At 52.8% G+C, this 27,335-nt stretch overlaps 1 protein-coding gene across 6 annotated transcripts in view; it reads right to left on the bottom strand.

Moving 5' to 3' along the window:
• Positions 1 to 27,335, bottom strand: part of MYLK (myosin light chain kinase) — a 199,012-nt gene that overhangs the window by 71,760 nt on the left and 99,917 nt on the right. For 5 of the 6 annotated variants that reach the window (XM_081832657.1, XM_081832667.1, XM_081832645.1 and 2 more), the window contains 6 exons: positions 20,102 to 20,239; positions 17,894 to 18,091; positions 16,878 to 17,127; positions 11,236 to 11,307; positions 9,413 to 10,791; positions 1,995 to 2,111 (listed from right to left, as the gene is read on the bottom strand). In XM_081832657.1, the coding sequence (XP_081688783.1) occupies positions 1,995 to 2,111; positions 9,413 to 10,791; positions 11,236 to 11,307; positions 16,878 to 17,127; positions 17,894 to 18,091; positions 20,102 to 20,239 (2,154 nt within the window). Of the gene's footprint in view, positions 1 to 1,569; positions 1,696 to 1,994; positions 2,112 to 9,412; positions 10,792 to 11,235; positions 11,308 to 16,877; positions 17,128 to 17,893; positions 18,092 to 20,101; positions 20,240 to 27,335 lie in introns of those variants that run through there. The other variant, XM_081832678.1, reaches the window with a different exon arrangement.

Here is a 27,335-nt window from a genome sequence, read left to right as displayed (position 1 = left end):
GCATCGGGCTCCCTGCTCGGCAGGGAGTCTGCTTCTCCCTCTGACCCTCCTCCCTCTCATGCTCTCTGTCTCTCATTCTCTCTGTCTCAAATAAATAAATACAATCTTTAAAAAAAAAAAAGATTAGCGAGAGTACAAGGGAATCTGGTAGAAGGAGACCAACTTAGGGGCAAGAAAAGTCCCATAAGTTGCAGAATGAATTCCCCAAACCTTAAAAAAAAAAAAAAAATCCCCAAATGTATTCTATAGGGAAAAAGAAGATTTTATTTTGAAAACAAAGTTTGGTTTTAAAAATAAAACATTTGCTGTTTCTCAAAAAAGTGCTGACATTTTGCCGATAAGGAGAATGAATTACTATCCTGCCTTCAGCTAGCCGTGTAAATAGGACCCGAAGAGTCCAGGGATTCCAAAAGCAGATACTCTCATTAGCAGGGTGGGCTTCCTTCTAGCTTGGTTGGATCCAGCACAGGTCCTCAGTGCGGGCTGTTAGAAATAGGCTTTTGGAGTCAAGTTCGCAAAAACACTTTTTTTTTTTTTTTTTTAACTGCAGCACCTGTCTAGAAAGAAGCAGGAATCTGACCTGGGTGGGTGACAGGCAGGTCACACCGGGGAGGACTTGATAGCAGCAGGCCCTACCTAAAGCCTCAAAACAACGTTTCGAGCCCTGCTCTGAACAGACCATACACTGACATCAAATCTGCTCCTGAGACTCAGAGCCCTTGGGACAAACGCATTCACAGGACTCCAGGGAGACACACACAGTCCTCCTACCATTTTGGCTCTACCACTGGCTACTGACAATTGAATTTGTTTTGCTACTGTATTTTCTTTTTAAACGTCTCTTTTCAAGGCTCTTTTTTTCTTAAAAAATAAACTCTTTTTTTCTTTTCTCCCATTCCTAATATATCACAGATCTCGGTTTTTATGACCAGGAAATCAGATTCTAAAGCCGAGAACGGGCACATAGGTTCCACATCTTGGGGAATGGCAGTGAAATGGGACAGGACTTCATGACCCAAGTGATTATATTCAGGAGTCAGAAGAACAACAAAGTTGGCCTTTGAGTTGCCTTATTTGGACACTAGTTTTCCATGTGTCACTCAGAGTTACTAACCAGGCATTTCAAGGGCAAGAAATTACTTCCCCCACACTACCTTTTTAGACAGTTCCAGGCAAGTAACGAAATAATAAGAAAGCTCTCTGGATGGGAAGGCCCAAGATGGACTTCTGGCCCTGGTTTGGCCCTTGGTGGACCGGGGAACCCGGAGCAGGACGCTTTCCCTCTCCACGGCCTTGGTCTCCTACCATTTAAAATGAGGGCGGTAGCCTCCATCATCCCAAGGCTGGTTCTACTTCTGAGGCTCTAATGCTCAACTTCAGACAGAGGAGAGAAAGAAGAGTCGTGAACACAGCCTGGCTTCAGCCTTCCCTCACTCAGAAACTGCACTCAGATCTGGTAGCCCTCGGCCCCCACGTGTCTCCTTCTCTCCCTCTGCTGTATCATGGTGACTTTTTCTTCTTCCAGAGGCAGGCCTGTCCCCTCTAGCTGAAGACGCAGCCCCAACTCACCTCCTGGAGGAAGTGCCCCACATGGACCTCCCGCTACTCCGTCCTCACCACAGGGCTGACGTGCAAGCACTGAGTGGCCGCTTGTAAAATACTATGTAGTCATTTTCCTGTGGGTGTGCCTTTTCTCCTCCTGCCCCGTGCCTGGCTTCCCTACTCAGCAAGGTTCTGTGTGTGCGGATCAGGCCTGGGGACAGGGGAGACAACCAAGGCGAGCAGCCCCTCCTGTCGGCCAAGGGCAAGGCTGCAAGGTCACATGGGGCCATCAAGTTGAGCTCCCATTTTCTTTTCTGTCTCCTTGTTTGCCACCGATGGCTTGACCCCACAAAGCGAATGCCTTGGGGAGGGATGGCAGTCTGGGAGGCTGGGAAGGGAAGGGCTGAGGAGTGGGACTCTGTGTGTGCCAGGGAGGGGTGGGCATGACCTACCGTCCACGGTGACTTGGCAGGAGCACTCAGCCTGGCCGGCGCGATTCTTGGCTATGCACTTGTATAAGCCTCTGTCCTCGGGCAGTGCCTTCTCGATGGAGACAGAGCACAGTGAGCCTAGGAAGGAAGAGGGAGAACGGGTGAGGGGAGCAGGTACAAGCCCAAGACCTGCCCTGGCACCTGGAACATGGCAGGGGAGGGCTAGACTCACGGGCAGCCTCTGGAAGCCCAGAAGTTGGGGGTCCTGTAGGAACGAACCCTCTCTCCCTACCAAAGTCAGGGTACTTTTTGCTGATAACCCAGGTCCAATATAACTGATCCCTAAATATATTCCATCCTGGTACCCTCTTCCTACCTCCCAGTGAGCTCTCTTAGGGAGTCATAATGGAAAGGTGCAGAAGAAGAGAGTGGAATAGTCTCTCCCTTTGGAGAGCATCCCATACAATGGAAGGAGCAGACGGACCGTGAGCCTCAGCACTGTGATGTCACCAAGAGAGATGAGGAGTAGCCAGCTCCAAGTTTACAGCCCTGGGTTAGGAACAGTGGCCCCCAGCTTATAGCAATTATTCGGGCATGCATCTTAGAAAAGGGAGTTCTGAACAAAGAGGTGGGTGAGGGAGGGCAGGAGTCCCTGTCCAGCAGGGGCACTGACCTGTGGGAAGGTCCGCTGGGAGGAGAGGGTACATTTAGCCTGGGATCCTGGGGCTGGCTTCTCAGGAATGAGCTGAGAAGGAAGGCCAACAAGGGGCACTGGGCTCGGAGAGGGGCACTTTGGGGCTGCCTTTTTTCAGGACAGGGTCTTTGGGCTGCCTCAGAGAGGGGTGGCGATGGCTGTCTTTCCCCATGGATCTCTCCACCCCCAGCACACGTCTGGCCTGCTTGGGGGAAGGAGGAGTCAGGCTGGGCATGCACAGGAATCGGGGGTCTGCTCCCTGCCCACCCAAGCTCCCTCATCCTGGGTCTGGCTACTTCTCCGGGGTATCCCCTTGGGGGATTTCCCTCGGGGTATGGGAGAGGCCAGCTGAGGGTTGGGAGTGCTGGGCCAGGCAGGCGGGCGGTGGCACCCTAGTTCCTGCCTTCAGACACATGAACAAGCCAACAGCATGGCGCCTTGCCCGAAGCTGCCCCCGTTGTCAGGGTAGCAGTCATCACACAAGGAAGAGGACAGAGTCAGGGCCATGTGCATCCTGCTGCTTGGAGCCACTGGAGCCACTGGCTTCGGTCACCGCACTCCCCCCACCTCCTACTCCCCCGGCCGGTGGCTCGGCACAAGCCCTTGGCCTTGGGTGGGCAGAGCTGTGTGCACCCCACACAGAAGGGAGGCCAACAGGCACTGATCTCAAAAAGTACCCTCACCCCCATTAGGCAGATGCACAGACTTGATCAACAGATAGAAGGATGTTCAGAGAACCTCGCTGAGGGTGGAAGGGAAAGCAGAGGCGTACTAGTTCCCTCTGCTTCTTGGCACCTGGGTGATGTCCTAAACAGGGAAACCTTCGTCCTACCAACCACCTCCCTCCCACTTACGCAGAGCCTATTTCTCAGGAAAGGCCTCACTACATTCTCCCACAGGGAGGGCATCGAGTCGGGATCTCTGCTCACTGTCCCTCGGAGACAGACTTTGCAGACATTGAACCCCCAGAAAGGACTCAGGCTGGACTTTTAGGAAATCCATCATGACAGTGAGACTGTGAGGCACAGGAATCTGGGATTGAGGGGAACTGTCCTCCCTAGAGAGAACCTTCTACTCATCTGGGAGGGCAGGAGGATGCTAAGATGACCTCTGGCCCCCGGAATTTGAGGCTTAGAGGAAACGCACCCCTCCGTGCCACTTCCCTTCAGTCTGAGGCTAAGGCTCTGTGAGCAGACACCCCACTCCCAGTGAACCTTCTGCTCGAATCCCTGATTGTCCTTCAGTTTCAGCCCCACCCCCCCCCCCCCACTGCCTTCAGCCTTAAGCCCAAATGGCACCAACTGCAGAGACCGTGGTGAGCCCACCAGGAGAAGTGGGGGCATTTAGACCACAGTCCTCAGCCCCTCAGCAGGGAACGCAGCAGAACAGGCAGCTTTTGCCCCTGCCCAAAGCCGGGACCCCTGGCCACGTGCGTGGGCTGGGGGAGGGCCCCCAGGCAGGCTAGCCCAGATTGAAGAATCTGGTATTTCCTGTGGGACAGCTTATTCCTGACCTCCAGAAGAAAAACCGTTTCCCAGAGTTTTTTTTTGAGAAGCCTCAGCCTGGTGGGGAATTTTGAGAGAGAGGTGAGGGGGATGGGAGCAGTCACCACAGAATCAAAGATCCAATAAGTGGCTCGGCTAGAATTGTCCCTGGGAGAGCCCCTCAGGGCCATGGGGTCTGGAGATCCCCCATCCTGCTCTAAGTGTGTGGGAAGACGGGAGGATGGGGGGGCAGGGTGGGGGTGGGGGTGGTCCAAAGCCCTGGACGCTGTGCTGTGAGGATGCCCTCAGTGAGCAGTGTCTCCCCAACCTGGTCCTCTAGGATGTCTTGGACAGTACAACTCAGCTCCAGGTCACCTCCTCAGGGATGGTGCCTTCCCTGTCACCTATAAGCATCCCCAGCCATGGATGGACCTCCTCTGTGCCCTGAGTTTCCCTTTATCCGAGTATGTCTCCCATGGCCATTGCTGAAATACATGCCTGTCTCCTCCACTAGTTCTCAGAGGGCAGTGACTGTGTCTATTATGAATGTTTTTCCTGAGCCTGGAATGCAGTCACAGTGAAAAAAAAAAAAATCTGCCATTCTGAGAACAACAAAGCACATTTCTGTAGCAGGTGATCTGTGAGGATCTATGCAAGAGAAAGCCATGAACATTTAGTCACATATAACCTACCATTGAAAAAGACCATATAGATTTTCTTTTTAGAGAGAGAGAGAGAATGAGAGAGCATAAGCTAGGGGGAGGAGGGCGCCTGGGTGGCTCAGATGGTTAAGCGTCTGCCTTCGGCTCAGGTCATGATCTCAGGGTCCTGGGATCGAGTCCTGCATCGGGCTCCCTGCTCCTTGGGAGCCTGCTTCTCGCTCTGCCTCTCTCTCTCTCTCATGAATAAATAAATAAAATCTTAAAAAAAAAAAAAAAAAGCTAGGGGGAGGAGCAGAGGGAGAGGGAGAAGCAGACTCCCCACTGAGCAGGCTGATGCAGGGCTCGATCCCAGGACCCTGAGATCATGACCTGAGCAGAAGGCTTAACCGACTGAGCCACCCAGAAGCCCTGACCATAGAGTTTCTAAAAGGAAAAAATTCCTACCTCGGAGTTCTTCAAGCCGATTATGCATGCACAGTACTGCCTTGCACATAGTAGGGGATGCATAAATCCTAGTGTTTTGTAGAACGAACTTACACAGGTTTTTAAAAAGCCTTTGCAAGATCCCACACTAAAGGCCATTAAAAATGAATCATCAGTTGACAACAGCAACAAAAATGAATTCTCATTATTAGACGGAGAGATGTTTGCCAGGGAGAGAAGCCTAGTCTGGGGTCAGGAAATAGGGCATAAAGATGAAGCTGCTTGTCAGGAGCAGCACAGAGCTCCCCTCGGCTCACTGGCCATCCCTCTCACTCCTCAGTCAAGGCCAAGGCCAAGGCCTGAGAAGCTAGGCTGCAGGGCCCAGAAGGGCCTGGGGCAGTCCCCCTGCAGGCCCGGAGCGCAGGCCCCGCTGCTGTAAGTGGACACCATCTACTCTGCAGCTCTGGGAATGCAAAAAGGGGAAGGGTACCTCCAACATGTCTCTCCCAGAATTAGCAGTCAACTCCAGCCGAGTCCTGTCACACCTCTTCTGCTCTTCTTGGTGCTAAATGGGGTGAACATGACCATATTTTGGGGGAGCCTGAAAGCTATGAGCCCTATCCAAGCTACAGGGTTCCGAGAAGCCTCCTAAACCTGTAAACACAGCGTCCACTAGCAGTAGGTATGCGGATGTACATGCCAATTGGTGGGGGAGAAGAGCACGGGAGTCTGTCACGGCCAAAGGCTGGTGACAACAGTCTGGCAAGGAGACTGGAAGAAGTAAAGTTTGATCTTAGACGAGCTAACAGCACAGGGCTCAGTGCCAGGGAGTTGGGGACAGGGAGGGTGCTGAGGGTGGTGTGAGGGATGGGGAGACCCTCTTAGCCACCCCCTCCACCTTCCTCTCCAGACCACCTCAAACCACCAGCTGATTTCCACTGATGCCAGTAGAAGCATGACCCCAGTCACCAGCACGCAGTGGTCTTCCGCTCCTTCCTCTTCTCTCCTGCCCCTGCTCCCAAGCCAGGCAACAGGTTCTTTTAATCCTGTCCTTGCTTCTTGAACTGGTTGTTTCCTGTCTGTGCCATGGCTACCTTCTTAGTCCAGTCCCCCTTTCTCCCCGACCTCTTCAGTAAGGCTCCTTACCTGTCTTTGGGCACGGGGTCAATCAAAACCCCTAAACCCCTAGCCGTGTGTGCACTGCTCCTCATTCCAAACTTTTGCATGGCTCCCTAGTGCCTTCAGAATCGTGCTCCTTAGCGTGACCTAGGATGCCATGGGCCATGCCTTCCCCACCAGCCCTCCCATACTGTGAGCAGGCCTGCCTTTGCTGCTGCTGGAGCCCCTGCCTGGGAAGCCCTACGTCCTTGCCTGCCAGGAGCCCTGGCCCAGCTTATTCAGCACCAGCCTTTCCTGCGGCCCCAGGACTCAGCTCCCTCTTCTCCTATGCCTACCAGCTCAACTTCGGCACTTGGCTGGAATCATTTTATCACTGTGAGTGTATGTCCCCTCTTTCCAGATCTGTGGAGAGCACATCTACTCACACCTCTCAGCATGCCCGGCTCCCTGCAGGGGGGCCTGCTGAAGTGGTCACTGATAAGGCTTTCAGATAGGCTTTCTCCCTGGGGTCCGTGTCTAAGCCAGGCTCTTGAAACTTGGAGGGTGAGGCTCTAGAGAAGGGATGGACAGAAAACAGGGCTGGTATTTTAAGACAAGGTACTCTCCCTACTATGGCAAGGCAGACCGGCCCATGCAGTGAAATACCAGAAACTTGGCAAGCCCAGAGGGCACCACCAGTCTTCCAGCCTCTTGACAACTACTGACAATGTTGAGGAGTTAACAGCCCTGAGTATCTTACCCTGCTGGACAATGCTGCTGGTGAGTGGATCCTGAAAGGTCTCTCAGCTGTGCTGACATCTAACAAGAAGGAACTAAGAGGTAATATAGCTTAGTGGTCTGGGCATCAGAACTCAACTGCCTACATGCAAAGCCCAGCTCTGTGACTCCCTAGCTGTGCAGCCTTGGGCAAGATACTGCACTTGTCTGAGAGACAGGCAGGATGAAATGAGTGTAAGAGGCCTAGGACAGCGTCTGGTACATGATGTTCAATTCATGCAAGCTATTCTTAGTTTTCAAAGGAGAATTACAAATATTTAGAGTATTTTTTAGAAGCTGAATTTGGGGCTGTCTCTTCATCCCCTTCCCACCCTGCTCCTAGTCCTTCCCTATCCTCTCCTTGTGCTGGCCTTCTTTTAATCATTTCTTCTTCCTCTGGTTTGGACTTCAACTGTCCCTTTGAGGTGGTTTCTGTGAGAGACGATACTGGGATAGCCCTTGAACGCTCAGTGACAGCAGATACCACGTACTCAAGGCACTGTGGACATGAGCGGCCGTGCCTAATGACTCCGACGTGTGTTTGAGACCAGGGCTGAGGTCTGCTCACGGTGCTCGGCTGAGGGGATTGTTTATAAGCAGCTACTAGTGGCTCCGGGCACTCTCAGGCCCCACACAGGTCTCACAGCAGCTGCGTGGCTCTGGGCACTGCCCTCAGCTGTCGAACATCTGTTTCCCTGAGGTGGGTGTAGCCATGGGCCTCACACTGTGCATATGCCCCAGGGACGGGCGGCTGCCCACCCTTCATCCTTCCTGGAGAGATCACCACAGGGTAACCTGGGAAATGCTCCCAGTCAAGGTCTCAGACCAGTTCTACCAAAGGCTTTCCAACTGGGAGGGGCCCACAGGGGTGACAGGGAAGGTGCACCACGCACTCCCCTGGACATCTCATCCCACCCTAGTAATCCCCCATGCCCACCTGTGTGTGGACCACAGGGAGGCTGAGCAAGCAGAGGCTGGGGGGTAGATGACATGCCTTCCGAGGACCCTACCACTCTGGAGATATCCACACGAGAAAGTTCTCCTATCGACACAGTAGCAGAAAATAAAACATTTTCTCTCTCTTGGTAAATTTTCCCTTAATCTTTTAGCGCTTAGATTCAAAATGCTCAGCTGTTCCCGATTTGCTGTCTGAGCTGCAGAATGAAGAGAGAAACTTCATCGTGGGCTGAGAGGGATACTGCTTTCTTCAAACGCTTCCTTCGGGTTTCAGGAAGAAGGAAGGAAGCCTGATGAAGGAGGGGAGAGGGGTGTGCAGTCAGCAGACAGAAAGGGGAACAGCACGGTGTGGGGTGTTTCTGACATCTCAGCGGATCCCGATTGCACAGGACCTGTCCACTTGGGCCTCCTCTTTGCTGCCACCCTCCACCCGTTAAGGGTAAAATGCCACTTCCTGGGGGAACTTTGTACCCTGCCCTGTCCAGAGCCACTGGTACCAGCCCTTAGCTCAGCCCAGGCTCTGTTCCAGCACTGGCCACCAGAGTGGGGTGTGGGAGACCTGCTGGACTGGGAGCTCCTGTCCAGGCTTGAGATGCTTGGCTAAAACACTTCGAACCAAATTGAGAGTCCAGGGGAAATGCCCCTCTTACCCCCATCCCTTCTTTCGGTATAAGCTGGCCCATCTCAGAACTCCAGATCCCAAAAGGCCCCAGATGTCAGGATTTAGTGCCCCCCCTTCTCCCCACAACCCAAGAATGTGAAATACCAGCAAACAAAGTCTCATCCAAATTAGGAAGCGAGTGGCTCTGTCCGCCCAGGAGTGTGTGCCGTAGGGGCTGTTTGGGGTTTTGGCTTTCCCCCACCGATCCTTTCAAACCCACAGTGTTATCAAGACTTAAGTTGTTCTTGACCCCAAATCACAGTCCCGTGCCGTCCCGTCACTGTACACCCTTCTCCAAACCTAAAATGCTGCTGCGAATGCAGCCCTCAGCTCCGAACCCCGGGTGGGCTCCAGCCCCCGGGCCCCCTCGCGCCTGCAAACAGAGCCCTCTCCACGTCCGAGCCGTGGGGCTCTAGCTCAGGCCCAGGGCCGCTCTGAGGAGCCACGGCTGGGGCTGCCATGAAGTATCCCTGCCAGACAGATGCCGAGGCCGGGCGTGTGCCACAGGACCAGACGCCCACCTCTCACCGCCCCGTGATGGAGCGTGTACCCGAGGGCCCGGAGCAGGACACCGCTCCTGGGAGGGCTGTGAGCACCAGTCCACGAGCCTACGGAGCCTACAGAGCCTACAGTCCACGAGCCTGGTACAGAGCCCCCTTCTTCCCGGCCCTTGCCCTTGTTACCTTCTTGGGAGAGGATGATGAACTTGGTGGTCTTGAGTGTCTTTCCATTCAGCGTCCAGGTGATGGTGGCTGGGGGGTCAGAGGACACCTGACACTGGAGTAGCAGCTTCTCGCCCTCTGTCACACGGACATCTTGTAGCTTCTCCTTGAAGGTTGGGGCTGTCCCTTGGTTCTCTGACCTGTTCTCATTATCTGTGGCTCCTGCATGCCCCCTCTTACAGTTCACATCATTCTTAACCTCCTTCTTGAGTTCTTTCCCAGCTGGTTTCGGGGTCTCAGCAGGCTTGGCGTTACCCATGGGTTTTGGGGTCTCAGCAGGCTTGGCGTTGCCCATGGGTTGTGGGGTCTCAGCAGGCTTGGCGTTGCCCATGGGTTGTGGGGTCTCAGCAGGCTTGGCGTTGCCCATGGGTTTTGGGGTCTCAGCAGGCTTGGCGTTGCCCATGGGTTTTGGGGTCTCAGCAGGCTTGGCGTTGCTCATGGGTTTCGGGGTCTCAGCAGGCTTGGCGTGGCCTATGGGTTTCGGGGTCTCAGCAGGCTTGGCATTGCCCATGGGTTTCAGGGTCTCAGCAGGCTTGGCATTGCCTATGGGTTTCGGGGTCTCAGCAGGCTTGGCGTTGCCCATGGGTTTTGGGGTCTCAGCAGGCTTGGCATTGCCTATGGGTTTCAGCATCTCAGCAAGCTTTGTGTTGCCCACAGGTTTCGTGGGCTCCGCAGGCTTGGCATTGCCCACAGGTCTTAGGGTCTCAGCAGGCTTGGCATTGCCCAAGGGTTTCAGGGACCCTAAAGGCTGGGCATTGCTCACGGCCTTGGGACTTTCTGCTGCCTTGGCATTCAAGGCCTCAGCATTGTTGCTACCATTCTCTGCTGGTAATTTTTTCTTGCTGCCTAACACGGAGCGGAAGTCTGGGGTGGCAGGTTTGGGAAGTGGTGCCTTCTCAGGCACCGGGGTCTTAGGGGTCCCCTTTTTGGCCAGGACCGAGCGGAAGTCGACTTGCTGAGGGCTGTGCACCTTCCTCTCTTCCTCTGACACAGTCTTAGGCTTCACCTGCCGCTGCAGGTTGGCGCGGAAATCCATCTGCTCAGCTGGGATCTCCTTGAGGTCTTCTTCTGACACGGCCTTGGTACTCACCTTCTTCCCCAGGAGGTCACGGAAGTCTAGCTGTTCTACCTCCTGCTGGCGGATGGCCTCCTCAGTGTGCTGCCTGGTCTCCACGCGCCTCTTCAGCAAGCCCCGCACGTCCTCGCCGTCTTCCTCCTCTGGCCAACCCTGCCCTCTCGCTGGCCAGCCAGGCCTCAGGGTCCCATAGCAGTCACCACCAGCACCATGAGCACCGGCTCCCTGGCTGCAGAGGCCCTCACAGCTGACAGGCTCCCTCCCCCTGCAACCAGTGAAGGGAAAAAGGAAAGTAGCAAGAGGAAAAGGGGCCGGGTAAGAGAGAAACGTCAGGGGAGAGCAAATCCCTGAGGGAGGGAGGGTAGAGGGGAGGGGGGACGGGGAGGTTGGGGCTGACCAGGCTGTGTTTATAGAAGGGAACGTTGGTGAGAGGCTCTTGCTTGCTTACTCGGTTTGTTACATCGGTAATGACTTCAGTGGCCTTATAAGGGTGTGTGCAAAAAAAAAAATAAATAATTCACACACACACAACCCCCCCCCCCCCACTCTCCCTCCCTCATTCCCCTTCCAATCTCTCCCTCTTGGCTCAGCAACATCTGCTGGAGGATACAAATAATCTGGGGCTGCTGGGCTGGGCCTGCAGGGGCCGGGAGGAGAGTGGGTGGCTGGTGGCATGGGGCCTGGCCGGGCACCTCCTGGGGGCACTCACCGCAGGGGCGCTCTGCCGGGGCTGCTCTGTAGCGTCAGTGACACCTGGCAACTGCATTCGCCAACCCGGTTCCTGAAGGATTTGAGAGATCAACACAGATCAAGAGGCTCTCAGAGCCAAGGGCCCGCTCAGCCCAGGGCTGAGAAGGGCAGGGCAGGCAGGAACTTGGACAGAGGCTGGCCAGCTTGCTCCAGGGAAGAGGGGGCCACGGGCTTAGCTGGGACCCCAAACACCCACACAAGACCTAGACCTAGGGCAGGCCCTGCCCCGCATTGGTCATCGTTTTCTTCCCCCCTCAGCTCTTGTATAAAAAGGGAAAAAAAAAAGTCTTCTGAAAAACAGCTTAGACAGACATCCAGAAGTAGGAATACTTTTTTATAAGTATATTACAAAAACAATACAATCGCTCAGTCTAAATACGATCACTCAAAACTAAAGTCTAAGCCTGCCAGGGTGTGATGGGGCTGCTCCGTCTAGCCCACGCAGTCCTGGGCTGTGACCCTGAGTCAGACTACACATTCCCGCAATATAGAGGTGGTTTCGTCCTCTCCGCACAGTGCACCGCCCCCCCCGCCCCGCAAGCTGCTATTTCCCCTTCTGCTGCTCGAGAAATGAAAACACTCTCCCATCCCTCCCCATGAGCTAAAAACCAACAGCTGTCTTCTTGCATGGGTGACCCTTTCTCTCCTTCCTTCAGGTGGGGAGAGCTCTGGATTCTTCAACCCACTGTTAAATCGTTAGTGTCCCTGTGGTGGGTGGCCAGTTGAAGCCCCCTCTGCTCTCTGCTCGGGGAGGGCTGCACCCTGCTTTCCTGCTGCCAGGACTTAGAGCCCATCGGCCCTCTGACCCTGCGTGGCTGCCATCTGCTGGCGGTTCTGAGCTCTGACCAGCCGAGGTAGTCCAGGCAGGGGGAAGGGGCCAGGGTGGGGGAAGGGGTGGGGGCAGGACCAAGAGCCAGAGGCGACTCTTCATGGTGATAACCTCCCTTTTTATACAGAGCCCACCACCTTTCATTCGTTTCCACTACCTTCTTGTGCCTACAACACCCCAGTGGGGTATGGAGCACTATCACGCCCCTTTTAAAGGTTAAGGAAGGAGGCTCAGGAGTTTCTCTGAGGCAGTCCCACTCATCCCCCCGCATGGTCATCTTCCTGGCACTTCGGGGCCCAGCACGTGCCTCAGCTCCTGCCACAGATGTGCCAAGCTCTGCAACAGGTTCCTTACGTAATCCATCTCACTTCATCTCATGACATCTCAGGGAAGCCAGCACTGGTTTTATAAGAAAAATAAGGCTTCTAAAAGTTAAATAATTGGCCTTAACTCACAGAGCCAACCAACAGAAAAAGGGGTTGACACCCAGGTCTCCCTGAATCGGGGACCTGTAACCTTCCCCCTTTGCCCCGCAGGGCTCATCAGTACAAATCTACCGTGGGATATGCGTGCGTGTGTGCATGCCTCTGTGTGGATGTGGGTATCAGCCGCAGGCATGGATACGCACAGATATGGGACCTTACCTGCTGGCCAACTGCACCTGCAGGTCCGTGTCTGGGATCATGTACACAGGCACGGTTATCCCCACATGGACAGACCCCAGAGCACGTGCTCACGCAGCCCTGCTGATGTATATGGCTCTCCACCTTGCTTTGCTTGGCCTCCCTCCCAGTGGAGGGCCAGGTCCAGATCGGACGCTGGCAGTCCCCGGCGTGGCAGATGATTTGCAGGGGAACTGGGGGGGGGGGCGGGGGGATGCCGCTCACTCCCAGGCACAGAGACCCATCTGAAGCAAGGAGAGGTTGATTTGTGCTGTCCTCCAACTCTCCTCTCATCCACTGGGGTCCCCTCTTGGCTACCTTTGTCAATGCTCAGGCTCTCAGGGGGCACCGACTCAAGGTTCAGAGAGCCTCAGGTCTGGACAGTTGGAAGGCCTGAGGCTGTTCCTTTGCTCAACAAACAGCAATCAGGTGCCTCCTCAGTGCCAGGCCCTGGGGAGGCTAAGAGGCCCTCAGGACATCCTGAGCATTGGGCACAGAAGGCTCATGGGGCTTTGGGTCAACTTGTAGAATAAACACGGGAGGTCATTTGCAGGTGAGGCCCAGCTCCCTGGCACCCCACTTCTGCTAGGCTGCTGGCCAGTATTAGGCCATTCATTCCCCGCTTTTCTTTCAAGCACAGGGTGTGGGGCCCAGGGTTGGTGAGGAGCAGGAGGCCAGGAGGCCAAGGGCCACATTTTCCCACTAGTGCTTTCCAACGTTGCCCCAGCTGAGTTTCCTCCTGCCACAGGTATAATGCAGCCCGGATGCAGAAATCAGGAGCAGACGCTGACCAGATGGGTGTGCTTTACCCCAGCCGAACCCTTCAGAGGCTTTAAATGGTGGGCCCCCCCCCCCCGTCCCCTGAGCTGGAGTAAGCTCTGTCTCCCCATGGGGAAGCAGGCAAGGGCTTCTGTTGCTTCGACTGCCTGCCCTTAAGGAGGGAGCACAGGGAGCTTGCTGCTTGATCCATCCCCAGGCCTCAGCCTGAGGCACCTGGGGAAGCCTGAGGGGCAGACAGAGGTGGAGAACTTGGGATACCATGGCTGGCCCACTAAGTGGATCAGCCCTTGGGGTGATCTGGGGGTCACCATTTCTGCAGCCATAAACTTAAATCTCTGTTGGGCCTTTAACGTAAATCACGGGTTCGTTCAGAGCCTACACAAAGTCAGAAAGGCCTGTGACCTGGGACCCACACACCAGATAATCTATCCAGCCAAACAGCTTCTTGTATCTTTGGTGTCTGTATCTACATATTCAGTTACAAAGTCAGGCCACGCTCAGCCCGGGCACTGCTGAAGAGGATATGGGGCTAAGACCCCACAGGCTGCACCTTTTACAAAGTAACAAAACCCTTTCTGCTCCCACCTCCCAAACCCTGAATAAGAAGCCCACTCTTTGGTTACAAAGCCTTTGGACCCTGTCCCACTCTGAGTCACCCTCCCCTGGAATGGGTTTTATATGTAAAATTAGTTAAAAGAATTGATTTCCTGGCAAGTCTCAATCTTTCAAATATTTCAGCTGGAATTCGGAACTGACTTTTTGACATTTCCTCTTTTAGTTCAGGAGACAAGCGTTAGGGCCGGGGAGGCAGAACCCGTCCGGCCACAGCTGTAGCAGGGACAGATAGGACCTGTCACACCAACCCCCACCCCCCTGCCCTTTCCTCCCAGCTATCTGGTCTCCCTCCTTGAGGCATTCTGTCCTGGATCTAGGGCTGATTTCTGTCAGGATGAGAAAAGCTGGAGGGGAATGGGGCCCCTGGTAGACCTGGCACATACTCCCCAGGAGAACTTTCCACTGACTTGCTCCTCAGCTGGGAACAAAGCCAAGGCCAGAGCAACAGCTACCCAAAGGAATGAAGAGGCTGGACTTTGGGGAGGGGAAAGGGGCAAGGGCTGCGTGGACGGGGACTCTGGTGGAACCTCCTGGATTCCCCAAGTTCCCATGCACTTGGGAGAAGCAAGGAATGGGAGAGAATCTGATTAAAAGACCGAGATGAGGGTTCCAATCTGGGCTCTGCTACTTGCTTTTGTGTGGCCACGAGCAAATCCATGACCCTGAGACCTCAGTTTCCCCCATTATTAAACGATGAGTCGTCTAGATAACTTCTGAAGTCCCTTCCAGCTGGGACAGTGTAAGTTTTATGACTGTCCCCAGCTGGGCCCAGACAGTCTGCCTGCCGACCTCCCAGTGCAACCCTCCACTCTGGCCTGGCAGGCTTCCCACAGCCCTTGCTTTGCTCTTCCCTACCCTTTCTTGCTCAGCTCTTCAACGTGCCCTCGACAGCCAAGCCTTCACTCATTTGCTAAACCTCAGCCTCTGGTCCTCAAAATCCCACAAGGAGCTTCTCCCTTCTAGGATATTTGGCTTGATTAATGTGAAAGTATTGTCCTGCAGCATGACTCCTTCCATGCAGACAAGCTCGTGTCTCATGTGTCGTCAGTTTCTATTATTTGTACTGGCCTAGGGAGGGAGAGTGTATCTCTTCTCTATTCTGGAGGCAGACTTGCCTTCCCGATAATAACTGGTTTGGGTGTAAGGCAAAGGCTGTTGGTGTGTTCTATGCATACTGCTGACGGCAGCAGGATGACCAGCCAGCCCACAAGCCATCCCCGCAGCTGACTGCAGACATGGCAATAGCTCAGCTGAGATTTGCTAAGCCTTACCCAGCTAGGCAGAACTTCCCAGCAAATTAAAGAAATGATAAATGACTATATTTTATAAAGCCACTAAGTATTCAAGTAGTTTGTTATGCAGCAAAAGCGAACTGATACAAGCATAAAGCACATGCCCAGAAAGGACCCAAGTGGTGGGCCACACACTGGGTTTTGTTATTATTATAGGAACAGTGCTCAGTCATGGCAGTAGCTTTGGCATGTAGCTCGGAGCCTTGAACATGATGTGCTCAGCACAGGGAAATGATTTATCCAGGAGAGCAAGTCCTTTGCAAAGTGGCCGGGCACCCGAGCCAGGGCAGCTCCAAACATCTTTGTTATGTGGCATGACGTCCTGTTTGCAGGGTCAAGGTCAGAAGAGCGCTCTTCTTCAGTGCTTACATCAACCCTAGGGGCTGGCGCTCTGTCTCCATCAACCCAGGGCTGGCATGGATTTTAAGCGTGAGAGCATTTTCAAGGTAGAAGAACATTTCTGGATCACTTTCATTTAACAAGCACTGAATGCTGACTCTGGGCAGGCACTGTTCTAGGCACTGGGAACAAAGCAGTGTGCCTTTGTGGAGCTTACCTTCCCATGTAATCTAGAAAAACCTTAAACAGGAGGGAAAAAAAGGAATGGGCATAGTTAACCTCCCTGTAGTGGTTTTAAATGTCTACAAATTCTTTGATGCTCCTCTCTCCAAGAGATGGAACCTAATCAGGCTTAATGACTTACTTCTAGCAAATAGAATACAGCGGAAGTAACAGTGTGTGACCTCCAAGGGTAGATCACAAAAGACATTGCAGGTTGCAACTTATGCCCTCCCCTGATCCCTAGCTCTGTGGAAGCCATGTCATGTAGTCACTCAAGCAGCTCTAGGGAGAGGTCCACACGGCAAGGAGCTGAGGCCTCAAGCCAACAGTCCTATGAGTGAGCCATCTTAGAAGTGGATCCTCCAGCCTCAGTCAAGCGTTCAGAGACGACAGTCCCTGCCAACATCTTCACTGTAAAAATCATTCAGCAAAGCTGCGTCAACTTCCCAATCCACTGAAACTGTGAGAAGGTAACTTGTTTTAAGCTGCTCGGTTTCGGGGTAATTTGTTACACAGCCAGACATAACTAATACATTCCCTCTATCCTGTTGCTTTTCCAATTTTAATCCATTCTTCCCTCCTTCATATTCTCCACACACCAAATAACAGGGGAACAAAAGCCAAGATGTAATAAGACAGGGGGCTCTGGGGAACTGAGCTTAGGAGCTCAGTGAACACCTTTGCATTGAAGTGGAGAAACGAAAGCTTGTTGGCAGCACCGAGCTTGCCCTTTCCTTACCTTGAGCCCAGTCGCACCTTATTTTGGGTTTCTGCTGCTTCCTAGTCCTGGGTGGGAACTTTGACAGGAGGTTTGGTGGGGGGGTAGTGGGTTAAAGGCAGTTGGCAGGACATGTGGACTCACTTGAGCAGGATCTCATACTGGCCGGCATGCCAAGGCTGCACGTCCTTTAGAACCAGCGTGAACACGTCCTCATTCTGTAGCACCTCGAAGTGGCCAGCGTCTTTGGAGAGGGCTTTGCCATCACGCAGCCAGTGCACAGTGGGGAAGGGGTCCCCAGCGATGGCACAGGACATGAGGACACTCTGGCCCAGGGAGGTTGTCACTGAGCGGGGCTTGCTGATGAACCAGGGCTGGGTGCCATCCTGAGGCTCTGGAAGTTGGCAAAGGGTTGAATTAGAGAGGAAGGCCTTTCTTCAGCAGACAGGGTCCACTCAGCTCTGCCTGGTGGTAAACGTCAAAGACTGCATGCTACCCAAATAACAGCTGGTCCAGAAATCACTCTTATTGGATATACAGTTACAGCACACTCTTCTCATGGCCAGTCTGTCTTGGTTATGTCCCCTGAGGATAATACAGACACAATAATATTGTATCTCCAAAGCAAGGGGAGGTAATCTAGCGCACTGGGCTAGGTGCTAATGATCTACATGAGATGTGTATGATTTTGAGTTGTCACTTGCTTTATGTGTCCTTCCCTGCTCTCTCTTCTTAAATATAGGTTCTCTAAGGGCAAGGACCCTAACGGGCCACAGCTTGCCTCAAAAACTATCACTGCACTAATGTAACATTGTGTGTTAACGACATTTCAGTAAAAGGGAAATAAAGCTATCGCTCCCTAATTGTTAAGTGTATCATAAGATTTCTCTCCTAGCACTCTGTGCAACTTGTCACCAATGACCCAGAGAGGGCAAGGACTTCAGAAGGCTCCAGGGAACAGTGTTGCCACTCAGCCAGAGTCTGGCCTTGGAGGCTGGAATGGGACCAGGGGAACACAGGGGCCACGAGAGAAACCAAGTAAGCTCAACTGGTTTCCTCACCTCCAAACGGCTTTTGGAGGGCCCACCAGGGCAGCACGGATTTCCAACCCCCCCGCCCCCCACCGCCTGCCCGTACCCTGGTCAGCCCTGCAGCCTCACCTTGTACCATGAGCACCGCATGGGTGCGGACTTCTCCGGCGCTGTTCCAGGCTTCACAGGTGTATGTGCCCGTGTCCTCCGGGAACACTTCCTGGATACAAAGGCTGTGCCGAGTGCCTCTCTGCTCAAAGTGGAAGTCCTCCGACTCCTGGATCTCATTCCCATCGTGAAGCCAGATGACCTCAGGGGGCGGGTTCCCTGAGGGGGGGAGATAGGGAAGGCAGACCCGGCAGGAGGTTGGTTCCCTGGGCCATGTGGCAACTTTGCACTTAATAGTGTGACACTGTACTAAATACTAACCTCTCTATGCCTCAGTTTCCCCATCCGCAAAACATTCTAACCATATCTTCCTCAGAGGTTTGTTGGGAGGATTGAATAAATTAATACAGTCTCCCGGAACAGCCCACTAGAATAGCAGATTAGAGGGGTGCCTGGGTGGCTCAGTTGGTTAAGCGTCCGACTCTTGATTTTGGCTCAGGTCATGATCTCAGGGTTGTGGTATCGAGCCCCGCATCAGGCTCCACGCTAAGTGCGAGTCGGCTTGAAATTCCCTCTCCCCTCTCCTTCTGCTCCCCGCCAAAACAAATAAATAAATAAAATCTCTAGCAGATTAGAATAGCATCTGGCACGAGGAAAGTGCTCAATGCATATTCATGATAATTATTTAACAACAGATTTGCGGAAACCAGAAAGAATGGGAAGTGAAAAAAATCAGAATTCAAGCTGCTTGGGAACATGGTAACTGGCTCCCTGGGTGTGAAGCGAATGTGTTTCCCGCTCTGCCCTGCCCCGCATAGTGCGTGCATGTCCAGGCAATGCCATGGTGACCTCGCAGTCACTCCTCTGTCAGTTTTCACCAGGAGGAAAAGTCAGCATCTCATTTTTCTGCCATACAAATGTTGGGTCTGAGGGTGGACACGGGCACCAGCTCGCATGAGTTTCCAAACACAGCTCAGCGTGGATAGCATTTTCAGGTTTTACCAGTCTACTTTCCTTGGTAGATTCTAGCAGTTTGGTGGGGCAGAAAACAATGGCCACCTGTGAGAGGTCCCCCTGCGGTAGCATTGTGCTCTGCTTCCCGACGAGCAAGGCCCCAGGAATGGCTGATGAGGGAGGCTGTGTGGTGTCAGGCTCTCTCAAGGAGAGAGAGAGTGGGGTCTGCTTCTTCTTTTTTTTTTTTAATTTATTTATTTGACAGAGAGATAGCACAAGTAGGCAGAGCAGCAGGCAGAGGGAAAGGGAGAAGCAGGCTCTCTTCTGAGCAGGGAGCCCGACGCGGGGCTCGATCCCAGGACCCTGGGATCATGACCTGAGCCGAAGGCAGCCGCTTAACCGACTGAGCCACACAGGCGCCCCGTGGGGTCTGCTTCTGATGGGTTAGCCAGCATGGGTATGGAGGCTAGGAGCAGAACACCTCTGATTTCTGTCAATTCAAGGAGTGTGGACAGGGGAGGCAGCCAGGCCGAGGCCTGGGACCGTCATGGGACTGCCTCAGGCCTGTAGGAGTTGGGGGTGTGTGGGGATCCCCGAAAGGGGGAGCCCACTGGTTCTCCCACAGCTCATCTTTATTACTTCTGCAGCTCAGGATGAACTAAAGCCCAGGAGAGTGGCCTCCAGGCTGTCAGGGGGACTGATCAGCGGTCAGCAACGAACAGGAAACTCTGGATATGCTTGGGCACAAGCCGGTTTAGTAAGTCTGTGCCAGCAGAGTCCCCAGGCTTCTCTTGTTGGCCTCTAGCGGGAACTGTGACAGTCCACTGGGCTGCTGGTCACATGCTCTTGTCACCCCGCCCTGGTTTTAGAAGAACCTCTGCTCTATCTGCTCTATCTTCTCACCTTAAACTTGAATAGAGCAACAAAGTATCTTCCAAGAGCTGGGAAGCTCACATCAGCTGGTTTTGCGCCAGTGTTCAAAATCTTCCAGCTACAGTAGCCCTATTTTGTGTCCCCACTAATCCCTACCCCACTAGCTATGGTCATCTTCTTCCCTTGGACCACCGTGAATTAACCTTGAATCCAGAAAATCCTGCCCAGAGGAAGCAGAAAAGAGGGACCAGCAGGCTCCACTTCTTCGGGTCCACTGCCTGACGGTCCCCTGCTGACTTTCTGGTGGGGGGATGATCGGAGCAGGACATGGGGGAGCAAAGCTCACACGGCAACCGCGCCCGTTTTCCCATCTACCCCAAGGAGAGAGATGCAGAGACAGACCTGACACCTGGACTGTCATGGTGACCTGGCTTCCATCCATGACTTTGAGGTCGGAGAGGCCCTGCAGGAAGAGGGGCGCGACCGGCTTGCTGGGAGCTGCGGGTAGAGGGTACCCGCTCTTCCTGTCGCTCTTCTTTTCTGTGCGGCAGACAACAGAATGGGGGGCGAACACTCATATATTCATTCGACAAACACAGACTAGAGGACTGCTGGGCACCCAGCTTTGGTGAGGCTTGGGCTTCTGCCAGAGGCTGACTGCTAGCAGGTGGGGCATGTGGGGAGGGGCTGGGGATCACTAGCAACGAGGCAAGGCGAGCCTGTTTCTCTGCTTGGCATGCCAATGCTCTTGCCTGGGAGCTGGGAAAGGGCCAAGCCCAATTGGGGCTCTGCTTCCTCAGGAGAACTTCAACACCTGCCATCTTAGGAGATTTTTTTTTTTTTTTAATTTCACTCACCTTTTTATAAGTGATATGCTCCCATGGCACCAAATTTAAAAAGTACCAAAGACTATGTGTAGTCTCCCTTCCATCCCTGACCTGTGGCCATCAGGCTCCTCTCCCCAGAGGCAACCAATATTCAGTTTCTTGTTCATCTTGCCAGAGATGGTCTATGTATATAACACACAAGCAAATAGCTATACTCTCCCGTTTTCTTCTCTTAAAGAAATGATAGCACACTCTATGCACTGACTGATGTCTTATATTTTCATTTAACAATATACCTCGATGCCTTTCGTAAAACAGAAGCGAAGAGCTTCCTTGTCGTTTTCTATGGCCGTGTGATGCTCTATCACCCTCCCATGAGATTTTAAGTACCTCAAGAAAGCCAAAGACACCACACTCACGAGAGTGACTCAAATGAAAAAGGCCAGTCTACGGCCATCCCACCCTGAGCATGCCCGATCTCATCAAATGAAAAAGGCCGGCCATCCCAAGCACTGACGTGTGGGCGAGCATGTGGAGCGCCGGGACCTCTCACACACTGCCGAGCCACACACGGCGCACACCCTTCTGAAAACAGCTTGGTACTTTCTTAAAAAGTTAAACATGCATTTGCCATACGATCCAGTCATTCTACCCCTGGGTATTTTACACAGGAGAAATGAAAGCACGCTTCCGGACAAAGACTTGTACACAAACATTCAGAGCAGCCTTATTCCTAACGGCCCCGAACTGGAAACAACCCAAATGGCCATCAACAAGTGAATGAATAAAGAGACTGTGCTGTATTTATGCAGTGGGATACGACTTAGTAATAAAAAGAAACAGACTAACAAGAAACACTACAACAGACAAATCTCACAAAAATGACACTGAATAAAAGAAGCCAAAGAAAAAGTATATACTGGATGATTCCATTTATATAAAATTCTAGAAAATGCAAAATCTAGGGATAGCAAGCAGATCTGTGGTTGCCTGGGGCTTATGGAGAAGGATTGTAAAGGGGCATCAGGACACATTTGGGGTTGATGATGATGCTCATTTCTTAAGATTGTGGTGAAGGTTTCATAGGTGAAGGTTTCGAATTAAACACCATGAATATGTGCAGTTTATCATACATCAATATTATCTTAGTAAAAACTGGGGAAAGAAAGTCTCGAAGGGAGGGAGGAAATATACCAGCTAGTCAAAGACAAAAGCTAGAACCACTCTCTGAGTTCAGGGCTGGCCCACTCACCCCGTTTCAGTTCTCCAGGGAGATGGGGTCACAGATAGGCTTTCTGTTATTCTTGGAATGCTCCCCAAGCTGGGCTTCGACTTGCCTCGTGCGAGCCAGAGGGGAAGGGGCAGCAGAGTGGCTGAGCCAGTGTCAGCTTCCCACACAGGACAGCCCTGGTGCAGGACCAGCTCGTGGCTGCCCAGTCTCTGATCTTGCCCTTTGCCCTGCGAGCCAGGTGGCTTGGACCTTCAATCATTCCGAGCTTTTTTGTTTTTGCGTTTTGGCAGGGGCAGGGGTAGGGAGGGAGAGGGCTAGGATATCTCTAACTTAAACTCTTAAGTTTTGGGGGAAAGGGACTCTGGTATTTTGGGTTCTTATTAGCAAGGGACACATATACCAGATTTCCAGAAAGCCAGTAGCCATGGGCATACATCTCCATGGTGCTTTATATACCTGAGAAAAATAGAACTCTAAATTGGCACTGAGTTTCTAACTTTTGGCACTCAAAACAAAACTGGGCCCGCTGCAGAGCTCTCCAGGTGCGGCCCCTGGGAGTGAAGACGGGAGAGGCGGAGAAGGCTCAGGATGCTGCAGGGAAACCTCCCGCAAGGCAGGCGCATTGTGAAGGGCATGGAGCCAGGGTACCGTACAGTCCGAGACCAGGGGATATGCTCTCGTGTCCTGGCCGCCGCCTCCGCCCCAGCCCCCAGCATCGCTGCCTTTGTCAGAGGGGCAGCCAGGCAGACTTTCCCTTGACCCGAGGCCCGGGAGTGGGCTCGGGGAGGTCCAGAACCCAAATGCAGAGATCTCTTTGCTGTGTCTGGGCTGCAGTGGCCAGGAAAGCAGGCTGCCTCAGGAGAGTTGAGGAATTTCCAGTCCTGCACGGACTGAGGCTTGAGGACAAAATGTTTCTGCCTGTGTAGATTCCCCCCGTTCTGCTCCTCTGCTGCCTCAGCCAGTCCCCGGTTTCAGAGGTCCGTGTAGACGGGCATGCCTATGTGCTGTGGGGACATCAGACCCTCCTTGGAGCTGGCGACGGCCCCTCCTTGGCCCCTACCCTCTCCCAGGTCTGGCCTCGGGCAAGTCATGGCCTCTCTCTGAAGGCTCAGCGGCCTCACCTGTGTTGAGGGTAGTAACGGTATAATCCAGGAGTTTTAAAGAGAGAACATGTGAACATACTTTGTATGACTGCTCAACACCAACGAGACCTTCCGTGTGAGGCTGACATGGGCGCTGACTCACACCTACCCACTTGGGCTCCATTACTCGTGGGTTATCAGCTGCAAACGAACAGAGATGGGGCCCTCACCCAAGGACTGCAGACTTGTTTGTTTTTCCTTTTGTTTTTTTTACATGACACAAGGCAAATACTGTTAGAAATACAAATGTATTGCTTAAAACTCTCCTGGGATATATGTAAAATAATTTTTTTTAAAGATTTTGTTTATTTATTTGAGAGAGAGAATGAGAGAGAGAGAGCATGAGAAGGGGGAGGGTCAGAGAGAGAGGCAGACTCCCTGCTGAGCAGGGAGCCCGACGCGGGACTCGATCCCGGGACTCCAGGATCATGACCTGAGCCGAAGGCAGTCGCTTAACCAACTGAGCCACCCAGGCGCCCATATGTAAAATAATTTGAGAACAACCTGGCTGCACCCCCTCCAGGAGACAGATGAATGGGATGACTGCTTTGTGGGCGCCTGGCCTGGGAGACATGGAGTCCCCTGGCACCGCCGTCCCAGCCCTGCCCTGTGTTCCCCAGGCCCCGGGCCTGGGAGGAGGGCAAAGGGAAGTGGTTGGGAGTAAGTGTGCAGAATGAACCTGGCCTCAGACCTACAGACTGGGGTCACATGGGATCAGCGTGACTGAGTCCAGGCTAGTGAACGGCTGAGTCATCCCTAGCATGCAACCACCCCAAATTCTTCACGGGGTGAGAAACCAACCAACCCCTCCCACAAACACACTCTGCACTGGGATTAAGGAGCCATGAGGATCTCAGTCTGGGGGCAAGTAGTTTTCTGGAAGCAGCCTGAGAAAAGCAGCCCTCACGAGAATCCTGAGGCCCCAGTCCCAATCCCACCACCCTAGTCTCCCGAGAGGGAGGCCAGGGCGTGCTCAGCTGAAGTGACCTGTGCGAGGTCACAGGGCCAGTCACAGGCAGACCTAGAGCTTGTACCCAGGCCTTCTGACGGCAAGGCCAAGATGTTCTGGAGGCCATCTCTTCCACGGGAAGCAGGCTTCTCTGGTGGCCAACTCTCCACAAGGACAGAGGTCTTATCTGCTGACCCACATCCTAGCCTCTAGCCAGGGAGAACAACGAGCTCAGAGCAAGGCCAAGCCAGGTAAAAAGGGCAAGATGTGCGTACTGCACTTAATTTCAAAGTCAAACAAATTACTCTGTCTCATCTGTGGCCTATGTGCTATGGCATCCATTTATGCTGGATAAAACAAGACAGATGGAAGGTGGTGCTCTGAACTCACTCGGAGCTCCAGCTGTGTGATCTGAAGCAAGCCTCCCAACCCACAGTGTCATTGGTTCTTGATGCTCCAGTGTTGGTAAGTGCAACCTCTACATCATCAGTATAACGCATGATAAATGCTGCAGGGTTTTTAGATGATTAAAAGAGGCAACATATGTAAAGCAGCTAGAATAATATCTGGCACATAATAAGTATAAAAACACACGGTTGGTTGGTTTGTTTTTTCCCCTTTCCTAACCCAACTCACTTTTTTGGGTTGGGCCACCTAGATTCCAGCAGGAGCTCTCTGTCAGAGTTTGTGTCCGTGCCCAGGCTCACCAGTGCCCCTAGAGAGCTGCACCTCTGGGCCTGTGCTTTAGCTGTCATCTGGCACAGTCCTGGTCTGAAGCAGGGCGAGGGGGCCAGAGTCTGAGGCAAGAGGTCCCCAGAGCCGCCTTCATCTGGGGAGGGCAGGCACTGGCCAAGGCACACAGATGGCAAGGGAGGGGTCCACGGGGCCCAGAGACAGATGTGCCACCCTGCTCAAATGGGGCCAGACTAAATATACCCCAGGTTTCCCCACAGCTGTGCTTTCTGCCACTGTGCTGAGACCAAGCCCGGAGAGCGCCCGCTCTCTGAGATCCAGGAAGGGCCGAGCCGCCTGGATGTCCTGGCCCAGAATTAAAGATGGAACGTGAACCCGCCTGTGGTGCCAGTCCTTGGTCCCCTGGCCAGGGACTGTATAGTCACTCACGGACACACTCTGTCATTTAACTGAGTAGCTAGCTACTGGGTGCCCTGTTCCATGTGGAGAGAAAGGGAACGGATCAAGCCTGCCTCCGGGGGAAGACAAGACCTGAGATCAAGAATACTTAGGAACAGTTTGTCGACGACAAGTATGATGCCGTATCCATTAAAGCTAGTGACGGGACTGGAGAATGGGGAGGAGCAGGAGAGAGGACGGGGCAGGGAGGGGACGGATGGAGGGAAAAGGAAGGACCTCCCCGCCTACTGACCCTCTGACGTTTTCCTCCTTGGCCATTTTTGCTCTGTTTTGACTCATCAGCAACTGTTTTTGAAGACTCCTGTCACAAACTTCCACATTAACTTCTTGCTTCGGGGAAGCAGAAGTAGCAAACAGAGACCCTGTCAGGGTCCCCGAGCCCAGAGGGGGAGATGCGGGGGCCGAAACAGCTGCAGGCCTGGCTACTTCGCTGGGTTCGGTGGGCGGCACCTTACCCCCGAGCACGGCTTTTGTCCACCTGTAAAGTGGAGGTCATTCACAAGGGGAAAGCGGACTTGTGATGGGAAGGAAATAATTGACAAGTCAGCTCTTCTAACCCATTAGTTTTTTTCTGTCAAAACAATGTTCCTCGGGGTGCCTGGGTGGCTCAGTCGTGGGATCGAGCCCCGCGTAGGGCTCCCTGCTCAGCAGGAAGCCTGCTTCTCCCTCTCCCACTCCCCCTGCTTGTGTTCCCTCTCTCACTGTGTCTCTGTCAAATAATAAATCTTCAAAAAAAAAAAAAAGTTCCTCGTTAAAAACATTAATCGATGGTTTACAAGACTCACATGAACTGGTATTAACTCAATTATTTTATTTCTGAAAAGCTCTTATTCAGAGAAAGAGCCAAATACCCACACAACAGGTGCACTTTGTTGCCTTTCTCATTAATTCTTATGCAATAACCCGTATAAGCCGTTCCTCAAACCTGGAAACATGAACGAAGCCGTCAGCTTCTCTTGGGCTTGAAATTTAGAAGCATCTGCAGTCTTTGTCCCCGTGGCTGGCTGTGATCTCAGCCCTCCTTCAACACTACAATGATCCTCCCGTTCTTCCCTTCTGGGTCCTTTCTTTCCTGTCCACGGGTTGAGCAGGAAAAACAATTTGGGGTTTCTCCTTAGAAGTGCTTTCTCCACCCTCCTCCTTCTATTAGCCACCCTGATTGGATCTGAACTTGCATTAAATACATGTTTATGCTTTGAGGGGCTTGCCTTGAAAATGGCCCTCTGCAGGCTCCCAGCTCATTTAAAACTTATTTCAGATTAAAACAAGAAATTGTGGGAAAGTGCTTAAACAGAAGACACAGACACACAAACAGGGTGTTGGTGGGAAACACCCTACCATCTAAGGAGCCCCCCAAGGACTCTCCCCTACAGAGAGACCCCTGCCTATTGCTGTCAGGGCCATTTACTAAGTCCCACTCTCAGAGCCTCAGGCCCTGTCCAGCAGCAGCTTGCCCGCATCCTTGGATTCACAGGTGACCACCCAATGAAAATGGATGTGGAATGGCTCTCCCCTACTTCCTAACATCCCCTCTCCTAAAGCTTCTCATGCACAGACACACAGACCTCTTGCAAATGCACAGTTGGAAACCACTGCTGAGCTCTTTTGCTTAGTCATTACACTACAAAATACCATTCCAACAGCAAATCTGATTCACTCCAAGCCTTGTTAGAGTATGGAAATTCAGTAAATCACCAACTAAAGGGGAGCTCTGGAAGCACAGTCCTCCCTTCTTTCTTTATTTGGTGCTCAAAATCCAGCACGGTCCGGGGATCACAGACTAGCCTCCTTTCCCTACATGCCATGACTGTTGACTCTTGAGGACTCTTCAAAGGAAGCCTACCTCCACCCAGCCCCTTCCTATTTGCAGGGCATTTATGAAAGGTGTAAATCCCCAGTATTTGACTTCTCTTCCAACAAAAGTCTCTCCTAACCAAATAAACCTACTTGGTGATTCAGCAAAACTTCTACTTCTGTGTCATAAAAAGAGCCTTGCTCTCTTGGCTTTTCTTCCCTCCCACTGACTTCTCTAGAACCTAAGAAGCAAATGGGAATAGAAGTGTGCAAGGTATGTCCACAATAGCCAAAATGTGGAAAGAGCCAAGATGTCCATCGACAGATGAATAGATAAAGAAGATGTGGTATATATACACAATGGAATATTATGCAGCCATCAAAAGGAATGAGATCTTGCCATTTGCAATGACGTGGATGGAACTGGAGGGTGTCATGCTGAGTGAAATAAGTCAATCAGAGAAAGACATGCATCATATGACCTCACTGATACGAGGAATTCTTAATCTCAGGAAACAAACTGAGGGTTGCTGGAGTGGTG

Source organism: Leptonychotes weddellii, chromosome 1, assembly GCF_054177405.1.
Source record: "Leptonychotes weddellii isolate Sample4059 chromosome 1, ASM5417740v2, whole genome shotgun sequence".
Lineage (NCBI taxonomy): Eukaryota > Metazoa > Chordata > Mammalia > Carnivora > Phocidae > Leptonychotes > Leptonychotes weddellii.
Note: the sequence above shows the minus strand (reverse complement) of the source record. Positions and strands in the feature narration are given on the sequence as shown.